The 22,631-nt window shown below is 36.9% G+C and overlaps 1 protein-coding gene across 1 annotated transcript in view; it reads right to left on the bottom strand.

Annotated features, from left to right (window-relative positions):
- The window catches only part of KPNA1 (karyopherin alpha 1 (importin alpha 5)), a 76,906-nt gene extending 56,018 nt beyond the window's left edge, over positions 1–20,888 (bottom strand). Inside the window, exon 1 of the mRNA XM_011971570.1 lies at positions 20,721–20,888. Within this exon, the coding sequence (XP_011826960.1) occupies positions 20,721–20,849 (129 nt within the window). The 5' untranslated portion in view covers positions 20,850–20,888. The remainder of the gene's footprint in view (positions 1–20,720) is intronic.
- Between the last annotated feature and the right edge of the window lie 1,743 nt (positions 20,889–22,631).

The raw sequence follows: 22,631 nt of genomic DNA, 5'->3' as shown, positions 1-22,631 counted from the left end.
AATTAAAAAGGAAGAAATGAAATTGTCCCTGACTGCAGAACACATGATTTTACATAGAAAGAACTCTAAAGACTCTGCCAATAAACTGTTAGAAATAATATATGGATTCAGCAAAGTTGCAGGATATAAAATCCATAAACAAAAATGTGTAGCATTTCCATATACTAACAACAAACTATCTGAAAAAGAAATTAAAAAAACAATCCCATTTACGATGGTTACAAAAATAAAATAAAATACTTAGGAGTTAATTTAGCCAAAGAGGTGAAAGACCTGTACATTAAAAACTATATAAAACACAGATGAAACAAACTGAAATAAATGAATGGAAATATATTCTTATGTTCACGAATTAGAAGAACAGTATTAAAATGTTCATACTAACCAAAGTAATCTACAGATTCAATGCAACCTCTATCAAAATTTCAATGATATTTCTCACAGAAATTTTTTAAAATCCTAAAATTCATACAGACCCACTAAAGACCCCAAATAGCCAAAGCAATCTTGAGCAAAAAATGAACAGAGGCGGCTTCACACTGACTGATTTCAAAATACAACCGACCCTTAAATGACACAGGCATCAGGGGAGCCAATCCCCTATGCAGTCAAAAAGCTGCATATAACTTTTAACTTCCCTACAGCCTAACTACAAATAGGCTACTATTGACTGGAAGTCTTAGCAATGACACAAACACTAAATTAATACATTTTGCATGATATATATATATTATATGCTGTATTCTTACAATAAAGTAAGCTACAAAAAAATGTTATTTAGAAAATCGTAAGGAAGAGAAAATATAGTTACAATTCATAAAGTGGAAGTGGACCATCATAAGGGCCTTCATCTTCTCGTCTTCAAGTTGAGTAAGCTGAGGAGGAGGGAAGAGGAAGGGTTGGTCTTGCTGTCTCAGAAGTGGTAAAGGCAGGGCAAAATCTGCATTTAAGTGGACCCAAGCAGTTCAAGACCTTGTTCAAGGGTCAACTGTATGCTACACACTATAGTAATCAAAACAGCAAGGTCTTTGGCATGAAAACAAACACATAGAGCAATGAAACAGAATAAACAGCCCAGAAGTAAATCCATACATTTATGATTAATTGATTTTTCTACAAAGGTGCCAAGAACACACAACAGGGGAACAACAGTCTGTTCAATAAATGGGGCTCAAAAAATTAGATATCCACGTCCACAAGAAAGAAACTGAACTCTTATCCCACACCATAAACAAAAATTAATCCAATATGCATTAGAGACTGAAACGTAAGACCTGAAACTGTAAAACATAGGGAAAAAGCTTCCTGACACTGGTCTAGGCAATGATTTTTTGGATGGGACCCCAAAAGCACAGGTAACAAAAGCAGGTAGACAAATAGGGTTACATCAAACTTTTTAAAAAGCACAGCAGAGGAATCGAAAGAGTGAAGAGAATTTATGCAATGGAAGAAAATATTTGCAAACCGTTCATCAGATAAGGGGATACTATCCAAAATATATAAGGAACTCAAAAATAACTCAATAGTAAGAAAACAATCTGATTTTAAAATAGGGAAAGAACTTAAAGAGACATTTCTCAAAAGACGACATAAAATGGCCAATAGGTATATGAAAAAATGCTCACCATCACTCATCACCAGGGAAATACAAATTGAAGCCATAATAAGGTATTACCTCATACCTGTTGGAATGACAATCATAAAAAAGATGAAAGATGGCATGTTGGTGAGGATGCTAAGAAAAGGAAACCCTTGCACATTGCTGATGGGAACGTAATTTATTATAGTCAGTATGAAAAATAGTATGGAGGCTCCACAAAAAAACTAAAAGAATTACCCTATGATCCAGCAATCCCACTACTGGGCACATAACCAAAGGAAAGGAAGTCAGTATGTCAAAGAGATATTTGCATTCCCAGGTTCACTGTAACATTATTCACAATAGCCAAGATATGGAATCAACCCAAGTGTCCATCTCAGATGAATGGATCAAAAAAGTGTGGTACAGATCAATGTTCTTAAAAACAGATCAATGTTCTTAAAAATGAAAGAAATCCTATCATTTGCAACAACACGGATGAACCTGGAGGACATTATGTTAAGGAAATAAGGCAGACACAGAAAGACCACATAAACATCTCACTTTTATGTGGAATCTAAAAAAGTCAAACTCATAGATGTAGGGAGTATAATGGTTGTTAATAAGTGTGGAGGATTGGGGACAGGAAAGGCTGGATAGATGTTGGTGAAGGGATTCAAAATTTCAGTTAGGAAGAGTAAGTTCAAGAGATCTATTGTACAACAAGGTGACTATAGTTCATAACAGTATATTGTACATTTGAAAACTGTTAAGACAATAGATTAGCCAGGCATGGTGGCTCACACCTATAATCCCAGCACTTTGGAAGGCTGAGGACAGAGGATCATTTGAGACCAGGAGTTCAAGACTCATCTGGACAACATAGCAAGACCCTGCCTCTACAAAAAAGCAAAAAATCAGCTGGGCAGCATGGCACTGGCCTGTAGTCCCAGCTACTCGAAAGGCTAAGGTGGGAGCTCCAGGCTACGGTGAGCCACGATCACACCACTGCACTCCAGCCTGGGTGACAGAGTAAGACCTTGCCTTAAAAAAAGAAATCCTGCTGAGACTGTAGATTTTAAGTGTGCTTAACATAAAATGATGAGTATATGAGATGATCTGTATATTAAGTTGCTTGATTCAGCCATTCCACAATATACACATATTTCAAAACATCATACTGTACACCATAAATATATACAATTTTATTTGCCAATTGAAATATCCGTATATATAAAAAAAAAAAAAAAAAAAAAAAGTCCAAGCCGGGTGTGATGGCTCATGCCTGAAATCTCAGCACTTTGAGTGGCCAAAGTGGGGGAATCACAATGTCAGGAGATTGAGATCATCCTGGCCAACATGGTGAAACCCGTCTCTACTAAAAATACAAAAATTAGCTAGGCGTGGAGCACACGCCTGTAATCCCAGCTACTCCGGAGGCTGAGGCAGAAGAATTACTTGAACCAGGGAGTCGGAGGTTGCAGTGAGCCAAGATGGCACCACTGCACTCCAGCCTGGCGACAAGAGCGAGACTCTGTCTCAAAAAAAGAGGAAAAAGAAGAAAGGTCCAAAGGGGGAAAATGGTGCTGGAACAACTGGACACACACAGACAAAAAAAATAATAAATCTAAACCACAGGTCTTACACCCTTCATTCACAAAAATTAACCCAAAACAAATCACAGTCCTAAATGCAATAAAATAAAAAACTAGGTCAGGCGCACTCGCTCGCGCCTGTAATCCCAGCACTCTGGAAGGCTGAGGTGGGTGGATCACCTGAGGTCAGGAGTTCAAGACCAACCTGATCAACATGGTGAAACTCCATTTCTATTAATACAAAAATTAGGCCGGGGCAGTGGCTCACACCTGTAATCCCAGCACTTGGGGAGGCTGAGGCAGGTGGATCACAAGGTCAGGAGTTCAAGACCAGCCTGGCCAACATGGGGAAACCCCGTCTCTACTAAAAATACAAAAATTAGCTGGGCATGTTGGCACATGTCTGTAATCCCAGCTACTCAGGAGGCTGAGGCAGGAGAACTGCCTGAACCGGGACCCAGGAGGCAGAGCTTGCAGTGAGCCAAGATTGCGCCACTGCACTCCAGCCTCGGGTACAGAACAAGACTCCATCTCAATCAACCAACCAACCAACCAAACAACAACAACAAAAAATTAGCCAGGCGTGATGGAAGGCATCTGTAATCCCAGCTACTCAGGAGGCTGAGGCAGGAGAATCGCTTGAATCCAGGAGGTGGAGGTTGCAGTGAGCCAAGATTGTGCCATTGCTCTCCAGCCTGGGCAACAAAAGCAAAACCCTATCCCCACCTCCCCCCCCCCAAAAAAAACTGAAAAACTCCTACAAGGTAATACAGGCGAAACGCTGGAGTTCCTAGGATTGGTAATGATATTTTAGATACAACACCAAAGGCATGATCCATGAAATAACTGCTAAGCTCAACTTTGTTAAAATTAAAACATTCTGCTCTGTGAAAGACACTACCAAGAGAATGAAAAGACAAGCCACAGACTGGGAAGAAATATCTGCAAAATATCTAATGAAAGACTAGTATTCAAAATATATAAAAAACTTAAAACTTAACAAGAAAACAAACAACCCACCTAAAAATGGGCCAAAGACCTTTAGAGACACTTCACTAAAGAAGATATGTAGATGGCAAACAAGCATATGAAGAGGTAATCCATATTATATGTCATCAGGGAAACGCAAACTAAACGAGATACCACTACCTACCTATCAGAATGGCCAAAATCCAAAACCACTGCTAACACCAAATGCTGGCAAGGCTGTGGAATAGGAACTCATATTCATTGCCAGTAGAAAAGGCAAAATGGAACAGCCACTTTGGAAGACAGTTTAGCAGTTTGTTACAAAATTAAACATACTCGGCCAGGTGTGGTGGGTCATGCCTGTAATCCCAGCACTTTGGGAGGCCGAGGTAGGTGGATTACCTGAGGTCAGGAATTCAAGACCAGCCTGAGCAACATGGTGAAACCCTGTCTCTAATAAAAATACAAAAATTAGCCAGGTGTGGTGGTAGGCGCCTGTAATCCCAGCTACTCAGGAGGCTGAGGCAGGAGAATCACTTGAACCTGGGAGGCAGAGGCTGCAGTGAACCAAAATCGTGTCACTGCACTCCAGCCTAGGCAACAGAGCAAGACTCCGTCTCAACAACAGCAACAAAAATTAAACATACACTTCCATAAGATCAGCAACAATATTCCTTGGTATTCATAAAAACAACAACAACAACAACAACAACAACAACAAAAAACTGAAAGTGTCTATCTACACAAAATCCTGCCCACACATGTATATCGGAGTTTTATCCGTTAACTGTCAAAACTCAGAAGCAACCAAGATGTCTTTCAGCAGGTAAACGGATAAACTACGGTGCATCCAGACAATGGAATATTATTCAACACTAAAATGAAATGAGCTATGAAGCCATGGAAAGACATGAAGGAACATTAAATACATATTATTAAGTGAAAGAGGCCAATCTCAAAAGGCATACACATTGCATGATTCCAGCTATATGACATTCTGGAAAAGGCAAAACTATAGAGACAGTAAAAAGATCAGTAGTTGTCGGAGGTTGGGGGGAAGGGGGACAAACAGGTAGAGCACAGATTTTTAGGGCAGGGAATCTACTCTGTGTGATATCAAACCCACAGAATGTACAATACTAGGAATAAACTCTAATATAAACCATACACTTTGAATGACAATGATGTGTCAATGTAGGTTCACTAATTATAACAAAGGTACCACTCCATGGGGGATGCTGACAATGCCGGAGGCTATGCATGTGTAGGGGCAGAGAGTATATAAGAAATCTCTGTACTATCTGTTCAATTTTGAGAGGAACCAAAAACTGCTTTAAAAAAATTAAATAAGGTCTTTATAAAAATAGTGAAATAAACTTTTTTCAGACACACACAAACTGAATGAATTCATCACCAACAGGCCAGTCCTGTAAGAAAATGTCAAAGGATGTTCCTTAGATAGAAGGAAACTAACACCAGATGAAATACAGATCTACAAAAAGGAATAAAGACCATCAGAAATAGTAATAATGTGGTACGATATTTTTTTAAACTTTTCTCATTAGAAAAAAAAAAGTATTTAAAAGAAACCATTAAGGCCAGGCACAGTGCCTCACACCTGCAGTCCTAGCTACTTGGGAGGCTGAGGTGGAAGGACCACTTGACCCTGGGAGCTCAAAGCTGCAGTGAACCATGATGGCACCACTGTACTCCAGCCTGGGCAACAGAGGGAGACCCTGTCTCAACAAAGACAGATAATAACAAGTGTTCCAAGAATGTGGAGAAACTGAAACCTTCATACATTGCTAATAAAAATGCAAAATGGTACAGCTTTTGTAGAAAACAGGTTGGCAGTTCCACAAAATATTAAATGTAGATTTACCACATAACCCAGAAATTCCACTCTCAGTACACTGTACTAAGAGTTGTACTTAGCATACTGTATAAGTACATACATAGAAATAAAAACATACATCCACAAAAAAACTTGTATGTGTTCACAGTAGCATTATTTACAATAGTAAAAAAAGTTAATCCAAATGTCCAACAACCGAATCAATAAACAAAAAGTGGTATATCTGCACAATGGAATATTTAGTGAGAAAAGGGAATGAGGTACCAATACATGTTACAACATGGATCAATCTGTAACACACTCTACTAAGTTAAAGAAACCAATCACAAAAGACCACATATACTGTATGATTCCACTTACATGAAATGTCCAGAATAGGCAAATCTATAGAGACAGAAAGTAGATGAGGGTTGAGGGGTGCTAAGTGGGAAGCAGAGGGAATGGAGAGTGACTGCTAATGGGCATAAGGGTTTTTTTAGCGGGTGACCAAAATGTTCTAAAATTGGTTGTGGTGAAGTTCTGGAACTCTATGAATATACTAAAAACCACTGAATTACACACTTCAAGTGGGTGAATTGTACAGTATGTGAATTAAATATCAATGAAACTGTTTCAAAGCCAATGCTAGCTAACAGAAAGCTGGAGTGACTGTATTATAATGTCAGACAAGTTGGTTTAAGATAAATAATATATCAGAAAGTAGGTAATTTCATAATGATCAAGGAGTCAGTCAATCAAGAAGATGTAAGAACCCTAAACGTTTATATATCTATTCAACTAGGAACAGAAGAGAACTTTCTTAACGTCATATGACATTTTGGGCTCAATGAAATTTTAAGTTTTTAAAGAAACTCTCTAAAAAAGTTTTTCTTTAGTATACTGTATAAGTACATACATAGATATAAAAACTTTTTAAAAAGAGAGAGAGAACTTCCTTAATCTCATAAAATATACACATGTATCACTTAACAAGAGTCTGAGAAATACATCAGACGACTTCATCATTGTGTGAACATCACAGATTGTAGTTACACAAACCTAGATGGAAGTGCCTACTACACACCTAGGAGATATGATACAGCCTATTGCTCCTAGGCTACAAACTTGTACAGCATGTTACTGTACTGAACACTGGAGGCACTTTTAACCCAAAGGTAAAAATCTGCATATCAAAATATAGAAAAGGTACAGTAAAAATATGGTAATTATAATCTTATGGGACCACATCATACATATGGACCATAGCTAATGGAAACATAGTTATGTAGTACATGACTGTATATGAAAAACCTGTAATTAACATCGTAAGTAATGAAAGACCCACTACTTTTCACCTAAGGTCAGGAATAAAACAGATAGGTCTGTTTTTACTATTTTCATTCAACACTGCACCATTAAGTTCTAGTCAATACAACCAAACAAGTTAAAGAAATAAAAGGCATCCAAATAAGAATGGAAAATAAGGAAACTTTTATCTGTAGACAACATGATTACCTATGTAAAAAACCCAATGGAATCTATAACAAAGGGACTAGAACAAACAAGTGAGTTCAGTAAGCTTTAGGAGATCAGTATACAAAATTAAACTGCATTTCTACATATTAACAATGAACAACTGAAATCTAAAAAATAACAATTACAATAGCATCAATAAAAATGAAATACTTGGGGAAAATGTGACAAAAGATAAAAATCTGTAAGACCTACACACCAAAAACTACAAATTGCCGAGAGAATTTAAAGATGACCTAACTCCCGCAGCAGGTCTCGATAGCTGGCAAAGAGTGGAGAGGACGGGATGGGACAAGACCGGACAGCAACAGCCAGGCAGCCTAGCTTCACAAAGGCTCTCACGCCTCCCCACCACCAAAATATCCAAGAGGAAGGAAGGCCAGCTCAACTGAAGGGAGAGGGAAGGAAGAGCCCAGGTGGAGATCCAGCACAGTTCTCAGCTAACCCTGCTCCTACAAAAGTGGAAAGGAAGCCAAAAAAGGCAGCAGGAAAGGATACATCTTCAGACAAAACAAAAGTGAAAAGGAAGGCAAAGAGAAAATACACCGAAGTGGCTAACCAAGAAACTAAACATTTACCTACAGAAAACAGAGAAACTAAACTGAGAAAGCCAGAGGAAAAAAAAGCCAAGTGTGATTAATATCATATACCTTATCTCATGAGTCATTCCTGTCTCCCTTGTACTATCCACAGGAATTTTCTGAGTTGTTTTTTTTTTTTTTTTAAATTGGAGTTTCACTCTTGTTGCCAAGGCTGGAGTGCAATGGCATGGTCTTGGCTCACTACAACCTCCACCTCCTGGGTTCAAGTGATCCTCCTGCCTCAGCCTCCCAAGTAGCTGGGATTACAGGCGCCCCCCACCACAACTGGCTAATTTTTGTATTTTTAGCAGAAATGGGGCTTCAACATATTGGCCAGTCTGGTCTTGAACTGACCTCAGCTGATCCGCTCGCCTCAGCCTCCCAAAGTGCTGGGATTACAGGTGTGAGCCACCATGCCCAGTCCAGAGGAATATTTTTATAAACTATTTTGTAAATGTAAGTTTTCTAGTAGCTCTAGAAACGTTTTTAGAAGGAAGGAATCCCAACTCATCCCATTTTTTAGGTGTAAATGCTTTTTTTAAGAGGTGAAATCATTTGCTGGTTATTTTTTGGTACAAACAAAATAGTGTGGGATACTGAATTATGGCAGGCTTTGACATTCCACATATGAGGGGTTAGTTTTTATATCCTACAATAAAAAGCATACAAAATGGCAATATGGAATCACAGTTCTGCATTTAATGTCTTGAATATTTTAAATTACTTCTATTCCTATGTTTTTTTTTAGCAGAATTGTTTCCTAAAGAAAACCACTCCTTGATCATGGCTCTCCCTATCAGAAATGTGCATACTCTGTAAAATCTTCAGTCATGGTAGTGCTGTTTTCCTAATAACTTTGTTAATGTACTGCAAAAGATTGAAAATTTGAATATGTAGTATATATGCTATTGAACTGTGAATTGGTGGGATGTACGTAGTAACTTAACATTTTAAGATACTGGTACCTGACAGCCTCTTAAAAATTTGCCTTCAGATTTTAAGCTGGAAATTCACTGGAATAACTGTTTAAAAAAGAATTACAATACACAGCTTTTTAGATTTTCAGTACATATGTTAAGAACTGTGTACAAATTGAAACGTCTGTATACTGATCCTCAACACAACCACTAAAATCTCAATTATAAAAAATAAATGTGGCCGGGCACAGTGGTTCACGCGATTGTGATCCTAGCACTTTGGGAGGCCAAGGCAGGCAGATCACCTAAGACCAGCATGGCCAATATGGTGAAACCTCATCTCTACTAAAAATATAAAAATTAGCTGGCATGGTGGTGGGCGCCTGTAATCCTAGCTGCTTGGGAGGCTGAGGCAGGAGAGCTGTTTGAACCAGGGAGGCAGAGTTTGCAGTGAGCTGAGACTGCACCACTGCACTCCAGCCTGGGCGACAGAGTGAGACTCCATCTCAAAAATAATAATAATAAAATAAGAAGAAAGAAAGAAAGGTGACATAAATAAATGAAGATACTGTGCTCATGGGTCAGAGGACTCAAGATTTAACTTAAGAGTATCAATTCTCCAAACTGATTTATAGATTCAACATAATCCCAATCAAATTCCCAGTAGGCTTTCATGTACAAACTGAATAGCTGATTCTAAAGTTCATATAAATGTGAAGGACCTATAATAACCAAAACAATGTTTTACTTTTTAAGGGATGAGATCCCGCTTTGACACCCAGGCTGGAGTGCAGGGGCACAATCATACCTCATTGCTGCCTCAAAATTCTGGGCTCAAGCAATTCTCCCACCTCAGTCTCTTGAGTATCTGGGACTACAGGTGCATGCTAATTGGTTTTTGTTGTTGTTGCTGTTGTTTTGTTCTTTTTGTAGAGATGGTGTCTTGCCATCTTACCCAGGCTGGTCTCAAACTTAAGCGATCTTCCCGCCTCAGCCTCCCAAAGTGCTGGGTTTACAGGCATGAGTCACTGCGCCCAGATAAAAACAATTTTGAAAAAGAAAAAGTGCTCTAACACTACCTGATTTGAAACTAATCTTAAGGCTACAGTTATCAGCCAGCATGGTATTTAACCTATATAAATAGACCAATAGAACAAAGTAGAGGTCCAGAAACAGACCTATACAGATACGGTCAACGGTAAGTGTTTCCAAGGAAATTCAATAGGGAGAAATAATCTTTACAATAAATGGCACCTGAACAACTGGATAGCCATAGAAAAAAAAAAAAAGAACCCTTAACATGTACCTCACATCAGAAATAAATGCTTGTTCTTTAAAATATACTTTTGTAAATGAAAAGGCAAGCCACTGATTGGGAGAAAATATGTGTAAAACATGTACCTAGCAAAAGACATATCTAGAAGACAATCGACTCAATTAAAAAATTTAACTGGAAAGGAATTTTTTTTAACAGACTTCACTAAAGCAGATACACAGCAAATAAGCCCATGAAAAGATGCTCACTGGTGATCTATTGTATAGCATGGTGACTACAGTTAATAATAATGTATTACATAAGTCAAAATTGCTAAAAGAGTGAATATTAAATGTTCACACCACAAAGAAGTACATAAGATGATAAATATACACAATTATTATTTGCCAATTAAAAATAAACTTTTTTAAAAAAGAAAAGATGCTCATAACTTTATTTATTAGGTGAATGAAAACCGAAACCATCATGGAGTACTTCTACATATCCCTCAGAATAGCTGAAATAGAAAAGACTGACCATACCAAGTGTGAACAACGATGTGTAGCAACTCAAACTCTCATACACTGCTCATGGGAAGGTAAAATAGTACAACCCATTTTGGCAAACAGTTGACAGCACCTTAAGTATACACCAGCAATACAACCCAGCCATATCACTTCTAGATACTTATCTGAGGGCAAAGAAAAGTTATATCCACACAAAAAGCTGTCCATGAGTGTTCCTAACAATTTTATTTGTAATCAACAAAAACTGGAAATAATCCAAATTCCATCAACAAGTAAATGGATAAACCAATTGTTGTTTACCTATACAATAGAATACTACTCAATCATAAAATGGAATGAACAATTCATACATAAAACAATAAGTGAATACCAAAATGATTAAATTCTGTGAAACGAGAAAGAAAAAGAATACACGTTGCATAATTCCATTTATGGTTAACTAATCAGTGGTAACAGAAAATAGATCAGAGGAAAGGGGTAGAGAAAAATGTACTAAAAAAGTATACTAGGAAACCTCTGGGTGAGATGAATATGTTCACAACTTAATTATGGTGATGGTTTTCACAGACTGTCAACCAGACTGTCATAAACCTATTTTTAAAAGATTCCATGTTAAATTCTGTGCATTCTTAATGATATTAAAGCACACATTATTTCATCCCTTTGGAGGATGCTAAGAAACCAACTCATCATTATGAAAAAATATATAGGAAGAGAATCAAGCATTTCTCTGTCCTATGTCAACTGTAGCTAAGGGAAAGGTCTTCTTTTGAGTGACCTTCCAGCTAATAAAAGCAGAAGGAATGATCACTGTAACCTCTACAAAAGTAATGGATCTAGGCAGGGACCATCAAACACTGCCAAAACTTGAGGTAAAAAGCTGTCGGGGCTCTTTATAATGACAGATCAGGCTGACAAAACCAGAATGTAAGGATTAGCCAAGTAATGAATTAAAAAATAGGCAAAACAACCAAATAGACATTTCTCCAAAGACATACAAATGCCAACAAGCATATGAAAAGATGCTCAACATCACTTACCGTTAGACAAATGGAAATCAAAACTACCATAAAATGTGTAGCCACTATGAAAAACAGTAGGGAGGCTATAGAAAATATTTAAAATGAAATTATCATATGATCTAGACATCCCACTTATGTGTATATGTCCAAAAGAATTCAAAACAGAATATCAAAAGAGATATTTGTACACTCATGCTCATTGCAGCATTATTCACATGGGCCAGGAGGTGGAAGCAGCCCAAATGTCCACCAACAGATGAATAAAGAAAATGTGGTAATACATACAATGGACTATTATTCAGGCTTAAAGAAAAAGGGATCCTGTCATAAGCTACAACATAGATGAACCTTGAAGTCATTATGCTGAGTGAAATAAGTCAGTTACAAGAGGACAAATATTGTATGAGTCTACTTATACAAGTTATCTAGAGAAATCAAAATCATGGAAACAGAAAGTAGAATGTCAGTTGTCAGAAGCTGGGAAAGGAGAAATGAGGAATACTTGTTTAATGTGGTATAGAATTTCAATTCTGCAAGATGGTTCTAGATATATGTTATATAACAATGTGAATATTGTTAACACTACTGAACTGCACACCTAAAAATGGGTAAGAGGAAGAATTTTGTTTTCACCAATTATTAATAAAAATTTTTTTAAACGGTTAAGAGACAGTATCAAATACAATGTATGACTTATTTAGTTTCTGACTCTAAGAAACAAACATAAGATTTTGTGACAATGCAGAAAATCTGAATGTTGACTAGATGCTTAATATTAAGAAACTAACTCTTTAAAGTATGATAACACTATTCTGAATGACCTTCCAGCTAATAAAAGCAGAAGAAATGATCACCGTAACTCCTATAAAAGTAATGGAACTAGGAAGGGACCATCAAAGACTGCTAAAACTTGAGGTGAAAAGCTGACAGGGCTCTTTGATGATTTTTAAGTTTAAAAATCTTTATCCAGGGCTGGGCACCGTGGCTCACTCCTGTAATGTCAGCACTTTGGGAATCCAAAGCAGGAGGACTGCTTGAGGCCAAGAGTTTGAGACCAGCCTGGGCAACATAGTGAGACCCCATCTCTACAAGAAAAGTTTTGAATCAGCCAGGCATAGTGGTGCGTGCCTGCAGTTCCAGCTACTAGGGAGGCTGAAGTGGATCACTTTGAGCCTGGGAGATTGAGTCTATAGTGAGTTGTAATCACACCACTACACTCCAGCCAGCATGGGCAAGAGAATGAGACTCTGTCTCCAAAAAAGAAAAAAAGAATCTTTATTCTGTAGAGATACATACTGAAGTATTTACAGATAAAATAATTTGATAGCTGGGAATTGCTCAAGTAATCTAGGACATTATTTTACTTCTGTCTCAGTGCAACGTCTGGTGGTGAAGAATTCTTTGGTTGACAGCTTCCTTCTTTAAAGATGCTTCTCCACTGTCTTCTGGCTTGTATTGTTTACAATGAGAACTCTGATGTCATCCTTATCTCTGTTCCTCTGCATGTAACATGTCTTTACTCTGGGTGTTTTTAAAGAGTTTCTTTTTAAGATTAGGTTTGAGCAGTTTGGCTATGATGTGCCATGATACAGTTTTCTTCATCTTTCTTGTGTTGGGGATTCACTTAGTTCCTTCAATCAGTGGATTTACAGTTCTTCATTATAAAAGGTTTTCAAACATTATTTCTTTAAGTATTTTTTCTCTTCCACGCTCTCTTTTCCTTTGGGGACTCCAATTGTCTGTATTCAGGTTTCTTGAAGTTGTCCCATAACTCACTTGTGGTTTTTTTTGCCCGTGTGTGTGTGTGTGTGTGTGTGTGTGTGTGTCGGGGCGTGGGGAAAGGGGGGGTATCACCTCTTTTTCATTCTTGATCGTTTCTATTCCTATGCCCAGAAGTTCACTAATCTTTTCTTTTGCAATTTCTAATTGTAATTAATCCCATTTGTGAATTTCTCATCTTGGACATCACAGTTTTTATCTCCAGGAGTTCAAATTGAGTCTTTTCATACCTTTTTACTTTATTAGTTTTTTTTTTTTTTTTTTTTTTTTTTTTAAAGAGAGTCTCACTCTGTCACTCAGGCTGGAGCACAGTGGCACAGTCATAGGAATAAACCTCAAATTCCTGGGCTCAAGCCACCCTCTCACCTCAACCTTGGGATTTAGGACCATAGTGTGTGGCACAAGTTTTTAACTTATTTATTTACTTTCTGGTAGAGACCGGGTCTCGTTATGTTGCTCCTGGGCTCAAGCGATCCTCCCATCTCAGCCTCCCAAAGCACTGGGATTATAGGCATGAACCACCATGCCTGGTAGAGTCTTTATCTTCCATATCTCTAACTTTTTGAACATATGGAATACGGTATGGTTATAATAACCATTTAAATTTTATTACCTGCTAACTCTAACTTATCTTTATCAGGTGAGTCAGTTTCAACTGATCATTCTCCCCATTGTGTTGTGTTTTCCTGTTTTGCATATGTCACAATCTTTGGATGCCAGACAATGTCAATTTTACCTCATGTACTAGGCATTTTTGTATTCCTATAAACATTCCTGAGCTCCATTTTGGTATACAGCTAAGTTATATGGAAACTTTTTGATCCTTCTGGACCTTGCTTTCATTTGTCAGCTTAAGTCTGGAGCAGTACTAAGTATACAGCTCATTAATCTTAACTACTGAGGCAAGGCTCTCCTAAATACTCTACCTAATCCCTCATGAATTATGAGTATCTCCAATCTAGCTAGTGGGATAGGCACTATTTCCAGCCCTGTATAGGTACCAGGCACTGTTCCCTCTAATCCTTTAAAATGATATTTTCTCTAACCTTGGGTAGTTTCCTCAAACACGTGCTAATCAGCATTCTGCTGAGTATCTGTGGAAAGCCTTTGAAGATTTTCAGGCTTCACTCAATATACAGGTCTCTCTTCTTTGATATTCCATCCTATGAACTCTATTTGCCTGGTATTCACAGACTCTCAGCTCTGCCTCAACGCAGCAAGGCTGTGGGCTCTGCCTTAGCGCCTTTTTCTATGTTTACAACTAGAAACTCAAAACAGTAAGCTGAGATAATCACAGGATTTATCTCATTTGTTTCCCATCTTTAGAGATCACTGTCTTCCACTGCCTAATGCCTAGTGTCTTGAACCGCTGTTTTCATGTATTGTATCTGTTTATTCCTGGTTCCTTCAGGTAGGAGGGTAAATCCTGGTCCTAATACTCCATTTTGGCCAGAAGCAGACGTCTTTATAACTTTCCTGATACTCAAAATACCCCATTTTTACCCAATGGGAGCTAGTTCAAGTTAGCTCCGAGTCTTTTCAACAAAACTCCAGTGGTCTCAGATAACTTCTTTGCTTTATAAAATATTCCCTATCTTTAACCAAGAACCAGTTATTTTTGCAAGGAACCTGGTTCCTTTGAAAGAAAAATTCTAAATACCTCAGAATGCCAGTGCTCACTGCAACAAGGTAATTTACTATTTCTAGGCCCTCTCAGGACAGGGCTGGTGTTTTGTTTTTTTAAAGAAAATATATCATAAATTCCCAGTGATATTACCAATTCAAACTTACTTAACTTCTTTAATTTTCTTATTTACTTATTTTCTTAAAGTAAAAGTATCAGATTTCTAATATTAATATAAATATGAATTTCCTTTATTCATATACAAATATATATAGTTTCGTAATAACTACCAGTTTTATATGATTACCAAAAGCAAGTGAAGATTCATTTATACTTCTCTTTTGTCGTTAAGATATAAACTAGCAGAGGAAATTAGTCAAATTACCATAGTTTAACGGTATATTAAATTAATTCTTCTCTGTGTGGCTTAGCCATAAGCATGACAAACCAGGTCACTTGTTTCCTGCTTTTTAATTTGAAGATTTCTTCTCTCATTTTGATTTAATTTTGTTTTACAGTTATTTAAAACATTTACATGATTCCAAAATCATACCTAGTCACGAACATTACATCTATTGGACATGCAGTTTACATGCACAGGCAGTTTGGTACCGTGGGATACTGTTAATAATCTTTTAAGTACTATAGGTCATGAAAAAAACAATTGCTCATGCGATATTTGACTCTGAACAGCAAAGCTATGTCAACAGTATTCAAAACTGCTAGAAAAAAAATTAGCAACAGAAAATATTTTTAAAATGTACAACCACTTTCAAGACACGTTAAGTGTTATTAATGCAGTGATAAAAACTGTAGCGGCTGTTGGTTAAACAGCAGGTGAAATCAAAGGGAAAACTGACCAACATGCAACTAATACTACTAGCCAAAAGAAGCACTAACAAAAACTGGTTTGATAAAAGTGGAAGAACGAGATTGATTAACATACTAAATTTGTCAAAGACAATTTATAATGCAGTAAAAGGTTGGAAAACATGCAAGTTATGCAATTACTCAAGCAAAAATGTCTCAGCATGATGGACAACTGTGAAAATCTTTAAAATGGCATTAAATGAAATAATCCCAAAAGGGTAACAGAGGTCATACAGAGTAAGAGATGTACCACGGTATCCAAATAGCTATAATCAATATCATTTAATCGTTTGTAGTTATAAGAGGTGGGCTAAGCATGCAAAGCAATGTTGTGACCATCACATTTTAATTATGCTTTCTTTCCAATCCTGCCCTGCAAAACAATCACAAGATTTGTGTCACAGCATGCCAGTACAACTTTTATCAGGTGGACCTAATGCTGCATGAGCCTGTGGAAAGAACACTAATTCAGATATGAAAAGATCTTGGTTCTACTTATCTGCTACGTAATCTTGGCCAAATCATTCAAACTCAAAATTCTGGTATAAAATAGAAACATGGTTTGTACCTGCACTGCTCTACAGAAATACAATGAAAGCCACAAATGAAATTTTAAAAATTTCTAGTAGCCACATTTAAAAAAGGAAATAAAATTAATTTTAATATTTTATTTAACCCATGTCTAGAATATTATTTCAGTATAAAAATTGAGATACTTATTTTTTCATACGGAATCTTCAAAATCCAATGTAAATTTTACACTTACATATATCAGTTTGAATTAGCCACATATTAAATGCTCAATAGCTAACTGTATGCTGTCATATTGGACAGCATAGCTCAACCATTTTCAAACTTTTCATGGGGAAACAGAAGCAGCATGAGACTCAACTGAGCCTCAAAGCTCCACGGAACATAAAAATTTTAACACTGCTGGTCTAGATTATTGCAAAGGTTCTTTCCAGTGAAAAAGACTATTATTCTTTATGGCAACAGTCACTTACACTGAACTGCTGTAACCACTTAGCTGAGTTTCAGATAAAAGACCAGTAATGCTATGAATTTATTTTCTATCCATTTCAGTGTTTTTACATACATATGCTTTATCATGTCCATAATCAGACACTTAAAGACATTCACAATTATTGTGTAACTGTAATATATCAGAAAATAATAACCTACCTCAGAGTTTGGTTGAGATGATTAGAGAAGTTAATTCATTAAGTGCTTAGAATAGCAAACACTCAACAGTTAACTGTTATCATCAATACTTCATCATTAATCCACTACACTATCCTAGAACTGTCCAGCTCTATTCACGACAGGATTAAAACATATTTAATATGTTTTAATTAAATATGTTTAATTAAATACGTCCCAAGGTCAATAAAATTTTCATGCCAGTTGTAAACTAATCAGCATAATAATCTACCTTATACAATGAGACATACAGATCAAAAGTAGTAGAATCAGGCCTTCCCATCCTTTTAGTCTCAGAAATACTACCCCACAATGACAAAAGGGACAAGAAACAAAAACAGTATGTGTAGCTCCCAGTCATATCTACGACAATGGAAAAACAGACTGAGAAACGACATACAAGTTAGAGTGGAGGAAGATCAAACCTAAGAGCCTATGGAGGAATATACTGTTGAGAAGCAAGCCCACAAACCACACAGAGCCTTGGAAAGCCTCAGAAATTTTTCTTAATTGAGGTATAACGGAAAGCTGTAGTGAGATAGCGGACTGAAACAAGGGCACGGTTTGAAAAAGAGAAAAGTAAGAAAACCAGTCTAGTAAGTCCGACATTTGACTTACAGGATATGAGGAAGGAAGGAGCTTCTCAATGAATTAACACAGGAAAATTCCCAAGAACATAGTCTTATACTGAAAGTACCCTCCTTTACCCCATCACCACACCAGCTAAATTTTGTATTTTTAGTAGAGATAGGATTTCACCACGTTGGCCAGGATGGTCTCGAACTCCTGATCTCAGGTGATCTGCCCACCCTGGCCTCCCAAAGTGCTAGGATTACAGGCATGAGCCACCCCACTCAGCCTCATTATAGTTTTAACTTTCATTTATTTGATAATTAGTGATGTTGACCATTTTTTCATGGTCACTTGTATGTCTTCTTTTGAGAAGTATCTTTTCATGTCCTTTGCCCACATTTTAATGGAGTTTTTTCTTGTTGTTTGAGTTCCTTGTAGATTCTGAACATTAGAACTTTGTCAGATAGTGTTAACAAATATTTTCTCCCATACTGTAGGTTGTCTGTTAAATACATTATTGCATTTGCTGTGCAGAAGCCTTTCAGTTTAAGCCCCATTTACCTATTTTTGGTTTTTGTATGTTTCCTTTTGAGGACTTAATCATAAATTCTTTGCTTAGATCAATGTCCAGAAGAGTTTTTCCCAGGTTTTCTTCTAGGATTTTTATAGTTTCAGGTTATATATTTAATTACTGAATCCATCTTGAGTTAATTTTTGTATATGGCAGGGGTACACTTTCATTCTTTTGCATACCGCTCTCCAATTTTCCCAGCACTATTCATTGAATAGTGTATCCTTTCCCCCGTATATACTTTTGCCAACTTTGTCCAAGATCAGTTGGTTGACAGTATGGGGCTTTATTTCTGGATTCTCTATTCCATTCCATTGACTTATACTTTTATACCAGTACTGCGTTGTTTTCAATTACTACAGCCTTGTAGTATAATTTGACATCAGCTAATGTGATACCTCCAGCTTTATATTTTGCTTAAGATGGCTTTGGCGATGGGGGTTCTTTTTTGGTTCTGTATGAATCCCAGGATTGTTTTCCCTTATTCTGTGAAGAATGACATTGGTAATTGGAGAGAAATTGCACTGAATCTGTAGATTGCTTTCAGTAGTACACAAATTTTATAATGAAGTTTAATTACATGAAATCCGTAGTCACCAAGAAGAAACAGAATAAAATGAACACTGCGTTAATCAAAGCGTGCCAATGCTACACCTTCAAATGGTGTTATGCCAAATACGATCCATACACTGGTGGTTATATTCAGACCTATACCTGGGTTCACATGTATCATACATGTATTCCATTTAAATACATGAATATAAATATATAACCATGCTGTTATGATTTCTGAGAATAAAAGGAAAGGAAATTACTGTAATCTCAGCATTTTGGGAGGCTGAGGCAGGCGGATCACGAGGACAAGAGATCGAGACCATCCTGGCCAGGATGGTGAAACCCTGTCTCTACTAAAAATACAAAAATTAGCTGGGTGTGGTGGCATGCGCCTGTAGTCCCAGCTACTCAGAAGGTTGAGGCAGGAGAATTGCTTGAACCTTGGAGGTGGAGGTTGCAGCAAGCCAAGATTACGCCACCATACTCCAGCCTGGTGACAGAGCAAGACTCTGTCTCAAAAAAACCACACACACACAAAAAAAACAAAAAAAGAAAGAAAAGGAAATTCATCCAAAAAATACAAGCTAATATAAAAGCTCACTGAAAGAAAAGGATCCATTTCCAGTTCAAAAATAAATAAATATATAAATAAGAGAAAATTAAGGGAATACATTCAAAGATGATAAAGCAGAAGGTCAAGAATTCATAATTTGCTACACTTAATATAAAGTCTATTACAATATTACAAAGTATCTTTGCCAATAATAAAGTGCTTGATTCATATATCTACAACCCTAACAAATAAAATACTGAGGTTGTAATGTACTGTTGGACTTCACCTAACTGGATTATCTAATGCAGTTTTTCATAAAATCTGTTTTGAGAATATTTCACTATGACTGCAAAATATTTATAATAGAATATCTTATTTCTCAAGCATGAGGGTTCTAATTCATCTGACTTTATGGAATTTCTATAGTGAGGATCAAATGCTCCTTCAGGCTCCAAAGTCCCTCCTTAGCAAAAAAAAAAAAAAAAAAAAAAAAAAAAAAAAAGGCACTTAAGCCTTTATGTCTTTTCATTTCTTTGCCAAAAGTAATAGACCATTTGTCAACAGCATTTTCAAAGGAAGGCTAAAAAAAAAAAAATGTTCTAAATGTCTTTATGATTAATAATCTGGAATAAAAAGACATATTCTGTGAATGAAATTTTACTTTAAAATGTTAGGTAACAAATAAATGTAAAGACAAACATGAAAACAAGTGTAGCAAATTGTTGACAATTACTGAATTCAAAGGACTGGTTTATGAGGTTTCTCCTTTCTTTTTGTATATATTTTTACATTTCCAATTTTAAGTTTATAATGAACAGCAACACTTTATTGGTCACTTGTGAATTCATTAACAAACATACACCAAAAAAATCTTAAAGAAGAAAGTTGCACCTTTAGAAAACTAAAATACACTAAAAACAAATAGGCGAAAATATTGAACAGTGTAGTTATGCTGAGAAAATGAAAATGTGACAGATTTCCCCATTCTTGTATACCACTTTTCAGGACCTCCTCATCCCCACTCCAAAAAAGTAATTTTCCAGGGGAGAACGGGAACACACGCGTGTGCGCGCACACACACACACACACACACACAACATTGTTAAAATAAAAGAAGGTAGTTTCAGGCTTAAAATGGAACATTAAATTCTTTAAAAGAAATGAATAAAGGTAAAGGATTTACCTGTTCTTCTCTTTTCTGCTTTCGTAACTGTAGTCCTTCTTCCTCCCTCCTCCTGCGCATCTCATCTGGATTCAGAGATTTGTTCTTATAACTTTTTAGGCGAAAGTTCTCTTTTCCTGGGGTGGTCATGATTTCTACAATAAAAGTGGGGAGAGAACAAATGAGTTTACTGTGAAGAGCTCTGTTATTCTAGGAGCTCAGTCTTTTACATGCAGATATCCCAAAGGGACATCAGAAATGGCTACTTCCCCTCCCCAACTCCTGCCTTTTTTGAGACAAGGTCTTGCTCTGTCCACCCAGACTAGAGTACAGTGGTGCAATCATAGCTCACTGCAGCCTCAAACTCCTGGGTTCAAGCAATCCTCCTGCTTCAGGTTCCTGAGTATCTGGGACCACAGGTGCATGCCACCACGCCCAGCAATTTTTTTTATTATTTGTAGAGACAGGGTCTGATCATGTTGCCCAGGCTGGTTTTGAACTCCTAGCTTCAAGTGATCCTCCCACCTTGGCCTCCCAAAGTGCTGGGATTTCAGGCGTGAGCCACTACACCTGGCCAGGTTACTTTAATAGTTTTATTAAAATGTGCTATTCAACAGCTTTTAGTGTATTTACAGCTTGTACAACCTTCATCACAGTGAATTTTGGGACATTTTAATCACTTCAAAAAGAAATCCTGTATTGTTTAAGCTATCGTCCCTATTATGGACATTTCACATGAACAGAACAGAATCATGTAATATGTAATATTCTGTGACTGGCTTCTTTCACTTAGCGTGTCTTCAAGGTTCATCCATGTTGTAGCATATATCAGTACTTCATTTCTTTTTAGGCTGAATTCCAAATGGACATTTGGAATGTTTCCACCTTTCAGCTATTATGAATAACACTTCTACAAACATTTGTGGTCAAGTTTTACACATTTTAATTTCTCTGGGTTACATACCTAGAATCGCTAGGTCATATGGTAACTATGTTTAATTGCTTAAGAAACTGCTCAACTGTTTTTCCTAAGTGGCTGTACCATTTTATATTCCCATCAGCAGCATATAAGGCTTGCAGTATCTCCACATCCTTGCCAGCACTTTACTATTAAAACTTTCATTGAAATCATCCTAGCGGGTGTGAGTGGCATCTCATTGTAGGTTTGGTTTGCAATCCCCTGATGACAAATGAGATAGAACATCTTTTCACATATATATGTGTTAACTGTGTATCTCCCATTAAAATAAAGTATATTCAGAGCCTTCGCCCATTTTTAAATTAGGCTGTCCTTTTATTATTGAGTTGTAAAAGTTCTTTTTACATTCTAGATAAGCGTCACTTATCAGATATGCTTTTCAAATATATTCCATAGATAGTCTTTTCACTTTCTTGGTGTCCTTTGAAACACAAAAGTTTTAATTTTGATAAAGTCCAAATTAATCTGTTTTTTGTTGTTGTTGTGCATGCTTTTGGTGTCATATCCAAGAATCCTTAACCTTGTACTTCTTTCCAAGAGTTTTACCTGTTACATTTAAATCTGTGATCCATTTTGAGTTAATTTTTGTTTGTAGCATGATATGAGAGTCCAACTGCATTTTCTGCTTGTGTCTATCCAGTTATCCCAACACTACTTGTTGAAAAGACTCCTCTTTCTCCACAGAATGGTCTTGGCACCTGCTACAGACTGAATGTGTGTCTCACCCAAAATTCTTATGTTAAATCCTAACTCCCAATGTGATAGAGGTTGAAGGTAAAGCCTTTGGGAGATGATTAGCCCTTAGTGATAGAGTCCATATAAATATGATTAAAGCCCTTAAAAAGAGACCCCCAAAGAGTTCACATGCTCCTTCAGCCATGTGAGGACACAGAGAAAAGAAAGACATCTGTAAACCAGGAAGCAGGCTCTCATCAGACACTGAATCTGCCAGT

This window comes from Mandrillus leucophaeus, unplaced genomic scaffold (assembly GCF_000951045.1).
Source record: "Mandrillus leucophaeus isolate KB7577 unplaced genomic scaffold, Mleu.le_1.0 Scaffold123, whole genome shotgun sequence".
Classification (NCBI taxonomy): domain Eukaryota; kingdom Metazoa; phylum Chordata; class Mammalia; order Primates; family Cercopithecidae; genus Mandrillus; species Mandrillus leucophaeus.
The sequence above is the reverse complement of the archived record's forward strand: the minus strand, read 5'-3'. Positions and strand labels throughout refer to the sequence as shown.